Genomic DNA, 4,683 nt, shown 5'->3' with positions numbered 1-4,683 from the left:
ATTTCAATTAATTTTGGTCCAAAATTAGATAAACACACTAATTATTAAAGTTTATGAATGACCTAGATGTGAAAGTTTGAAGTTTCATCTATGAATTAGCTGGTGGATATATTATGAATGTGATTGAGTTTGTTATATTGTGAAATGTTTTTTTCACTTTGGAAACAGAGAAGACAATGTGTTAGATCTTGTTGAGACCAATAGATATATTGACACAAAAGTGTTTGTATGTGCTGTTTCCTGACGGTATTACATGGTATTAAACATAAATGTATGGAACTAAACACATAGTCTCTGAAGTGGAGTTGTGATCTGTGAACAGCTGCGTATTTCTGTAGAACTGTAACAGATGAGGTGGGCTTATTGTGAACAGCTGTAGGATATCTGTTTTTAATAACAGCTTTGCACGTGAGGCACTGCTGGTGTTGTGAATTTGACATTACTGTGATCTATATGTGTCAAGTTGTGATCAATTAAAGTGTACATGCCAGAGAAGTCCTTCTTATAAAGCTGTAGCTGAGGTGTGATCTATAGACATCTGTGTTCAGATGTGATCTGTCTACAGCTGTGTGAAATTGTGATCTGTGAACAGCTGTGTGGAGTTGTGATCTGTGAACAGCTGCGTGGAGTTGTGATCTGTGAACAGCTGCGTGGAGTTGTGATCTGTGAACAGCTGCGTGGAGTTGTGATCTGTGAACAGCTGCGTGGAGTTGTGATCTGTGAACAGCTGCGTGGAGTTGTGATCTGTGAACAGCTGCGTGGAGTTGTGATCTGTGAACAGCTGTGTGGAGTTGTGATCTGTGAACAGCTGTGTGGAGTTTTGATCTGTGAACAGCTGTGTGGAGTTGTGATCTGTGAACAGCTGTTTGGAGTTGTGTTCTGTGAACAACCTGGGTGGAGTTGTGAACTGTGAACAGCTGTGTGGAGTTGTGATCTGTGAACATCTGTGTGGAGTTGTGTTCTGTGAACAGCTGTGTGGAGTTGTGTGGAGTTGTGATCTGTGAACAGCTGAGTGGAGTTGTGATCTGTGAACAGCAGAGTTGAGTTGTGATCTGTGAACAGCAGAGTTGAGTTGTGATCTGTGAACAGCAGAGTGGAGTTGTGATCTGTGAACAGCTGTGTGGAGTTGTGATCTGTGAACATCTGTGTGGAGTTGTGTTCTGTGAACAACTTGGGTGGAGTTGTGATCTGTGAACAGCTGTGTGGAGTTGTGATCTGTGAACATCTGTGTGGAGTTGTGTTCTGTGAACAACTTGGGTGGAGTTGTGATCTGTGAACAGCTGTGTGGAGTTGTGATCTGTGAACATCTGTGTGGAGTTGTGTTCTGTGAACAACTTGGGTGGAGTTGTGATCTGTGAACAGCAGAGTTGAGTTGTGATCTGTGAGCAGCTGTGTCATGACCTGTACAGGTACTAAGGTACCTATCTGATATGACATCTATATGAAACACAATCATTGTGTTATATATAAACCCTGGCATTTCCTGAATTATTTATTCTGTCTGTATTCACTTTAAACATAACCTACCTGTAATTAAGTACAGGTAAATGTTTGATGACTAAACAGAAGTAATGTGTCGTCAAGTTGATGTATGAAAGTCATGCACTCAGTGCATTTTACTTCTTCAGAAAAGTTTTTATTTAGATGCTGCATCCCATTTAAGTATGTGTGCAGGTTTGGATAAATATCTTGCGATCAAAAACAAACTTATTAAAAAAAGAAAAAAAAATCAAAATGATAAAAAGTTAAAAATACATTGGTTACTAAGAAGTCATTTTATTTTTCACTTGATCATAACCAGAATTAAATTGTTAGTGAAGATGGAGATTTAAGTTTTGATAAAGATCAATGAGCTAGCTATTAGCTTATCAGTTTGTCTCCGAATGTACATGTCACATTGAAATCAGGTCAAATTTGCAGGCTATTTTCAATAACATTCTGTCCATATTGTAATTATTTCTTCTCAAACAATTATATTTTCCATGAATAAAATATTTTATACAATTTATACATGTAGATATTTCACAATAAATGTTAACAAAACAAAGTACATAAAGGGGAATAACTCTCAAAAAATTGTGCTTTAATTGAACAGAACATTGAAGTATTGGAGTTTTTTTCAAGAATTGATTTCCATCAAACAATCTTTGATAACATAATATTTGTAATCACCACAATATTTCTGCAACCTTTCTTAAAATTGTGTTGATCCTAACAACAATCCAGAAATGACATAGGTTGTATTCACATTGGTTATTATTCCATATTTCAGTCTATAATTTGAGAAAAAATCTCTACAATGCATTTTTTTTTGTATTTTCAGGAGATGAACCAACTGACCTTTCCCAAACATACCAATGACTAGCTGTAACACTAATACCCCGATCACCTATTTGAAGAAATCAAAGATTTTCTATTTTTATCAACATGGCCAAATTACATCATATGAACCCAATGGCGACGTCTAAGCATTGGTCGGATTTGCGCACGGATGACGACATCCAGTCAGCAGTTTCTACCTTTCTAGAGGATGAATCACATAACCTCAATGGAAAAACATTACACGAAAGTATTGTGGAGGTTTCTCGTTGGCTCGGAACACAGATCCAAAAAGAACGTGAAGGGTGGGCTTATAAGATACGTATGGCTATGCAAGAAATTGAAAATCATCGACGAGAGACATTGAAAATCAACAATGTCATCCAGGAATGTACCAATCAACTGAGATTAATCGCTGAATGTTGTAACATGGATGGGGACATCTTGGTGAAAATTTCACAGGAGGATACCAAGCGGGCCCTACCTCTGTATATTGAGTGTCTGGCAGAGTTAATCAACACTTTAGTTGATGATCGCTTACAATGTCTCCAACTGCTGAAGTTAAGTGAGGCTGACATTGACGGACAGACAGTATTCAGCATGTTAACATTACATCTTCAAAAGTTAGAGTTCCAAAACAGCCAATCAAAAAAGGAACAGGAAGATCACATGGTTAAAGTTGAATGCGAGAACACCCAACTCCTGGCTGAACTCAACCGTCACAAAAAACAGGTGAACAAGTTACAGGAGGACCATAAAAAATTACAGTTGATACTACAAGCAGTACAGGTAGAGGATCAACAAGAGGCAGCCCAGACAGCTGTCCAAGACAGAACAACATCACCAACAATGAATGCTGCGGCTAAAAGTGATGCTAACGGTATACAAATTACAGAGGAAAAGCTCTTAAAACTTCAATCAAGTGCAAAAAGACTGGAAAGTTCTCTACAAGATGCCCTCTCACAGATAGATCATTTCCACAAAAATGTGAAAACTTCTTCAAAACAAACTGTAACAAGTAAGCAGTCCAAAAATCCAAACTACAAATTGAAACCGTTGATGCGTGCTCGAAGTCCAACTCGTGAGTTGCCTAACCTGAAAAACTTACCACCAACAAAACTGGCATACACACAAAGTTCGCTCAGTGAAAGGCGAGCCAATTCTTTGCAGAACTCTTTTGTTGAAAAAACAAATTCTCAGCAAAATTCATTTATGGAGAAAACAAACAGATCATTGTCTGATCGGATGAGTCGGTTTCAAGTCTCAGAAACATCTGGTATTTCAGACTCCAAGTCTCTTGACTTAAATGATCCCCCTGTACGTATTAAATGGCGACGACGAGCAGTTAGTCCCCTCAGTCTGGGTGCAGAAAGGGCAGCAACTATGAAGGAACGAGCTATGCCAAAAATGCAAGCACAGCAGCAATCTTCAAAATCGTTTACCTTCCGATCTCTGGTGAGATCTCTGGACGAAATGAGGGCAAAGAAAGCAACAAAGACAAAAGGTGGGCAGAAAGTCAGTAAATGTTTGCGCTGTCAGAAACTATTTACACTTAATGATAACCACAAGAAAGCGTGCTGTTACCATCCCCGTAGTAAGGAACGGGTGGAGGAGTACACTAGTAAGGGGCGCCTCACCCGGGTGTCATATGTGTGGCAATGTTGTCGGCAGAGTGTTGACAGTCAAGGCTGTCTGTATGGCCAACATGTCTGACAGGGCTGCCAGACATGGGGAACTTAAACAGACTCAGACATGGGTTGCTTGATACTGGGGCTCTATTTTCTATCTGAAGCACATTGTTGTCTGTTTATAGAGAAAAATGTTCTCTGATATGGGCAATGTTGTTTGATATGGGACAATGTTGTCTGTATACAGAGGGAAACATTCTGATGTGGACAATGTTGTTAGATATGGGGCAGTCTTGTCTGTATACAGAGGGAAACATTCAGATGTGGACAATGTTGTTTGATATGGGGCAGTCTTGTCTGTATACAGAGGGAAACATTCTGATGTGGGCAATGTTGTTAGATATGGGACAGTCTTGTCTGTATACAGAGGGAAACATTCAGATGTGGGCAATGTTGTTAGATATGGGACAGTCTTGTCTGTATACAGAGGGAAACATTCTGATATGGACAATGTTGTTTGATATGGGGCAGTCTTGTCTGTATACAGAGGGAAACATTCAGATGTGGACAATGTTGTTTGATATGGGGCAGTCTTGTCTGTATACAGAGGGAAACATTCAGATGTGGACAATGTTGTTTGATATGGGACATTGTTGTCTATACACAGTGGGAAACATTCTGATATGGGTAATGTTGTTTGATATGGGGCAGTCTTGTCTGTATACAGAGGGAAACA

General features: G+C 39.2%; 1 protein-coding gene across 1 annotated transcript; it reads left to right on the top strand.

The window, feature by feature from the left end:
* The first annotated feature begins 1,600 nt into the window (after nucleotides 1–1,600).
* On the top strand, nucleotides 1,601–4,032 carry LOC132546224 (uncharacterized). The gene is made up of 2 exons (XM_060209936.1): nucleotides 1,601–1,674; nucleotides 2,400–4,032. Exons 1-2 carry the CDS (start codon nucleotides 1,601–1,603, stop codon nucleotides 4,030–4,032), a joined length of 1,707 nt encoding a protein of 568 aa, XP_060065919.1.
* The last annotated feature ends 651 nt before the right edge of the window (nucleotides 4,033–4,683 follow it).

Source organism: Ylistrum balloti, unplaced genomic scaffold (genome assembly GCF_031769215.1).
Source record: "Ylistrum balloti isolate Yb309-2 unplaced genomic scaffold, AGI_CSIRO_Ybal_v1 Utg369604, whole genome shotgun sequence".
NCBI lineage: Eukaryota > Metazoa > Mollusca > Bivalvia > Pectinida > Pectinidae > Ylistrum > Ylistrum balloti.
Note: the sequence above shows the minus strand (reverse complement) of the source record. Positions and strands in the feature narration are given on the sequence as shown.

What these genes read in the sequence shown, in the direction of transcription:
- LOC132546224 (XM_060209936.1), top strand. Translation starts at nt 1,601, where the DNA reads ATGCACTCAGTGCATTTTACTTCTTCAGAAAAGTTTTTATTTAGATGC. An exon ending in CCATTTAAGTATGTGTGCAG is followed by an intron (nt 1,675 to 2,399) that starts GTTTGGATAAAT and finishes ACCTATTTGAAG; the next exon opens with AAATCAAAGATTTTCTATTT.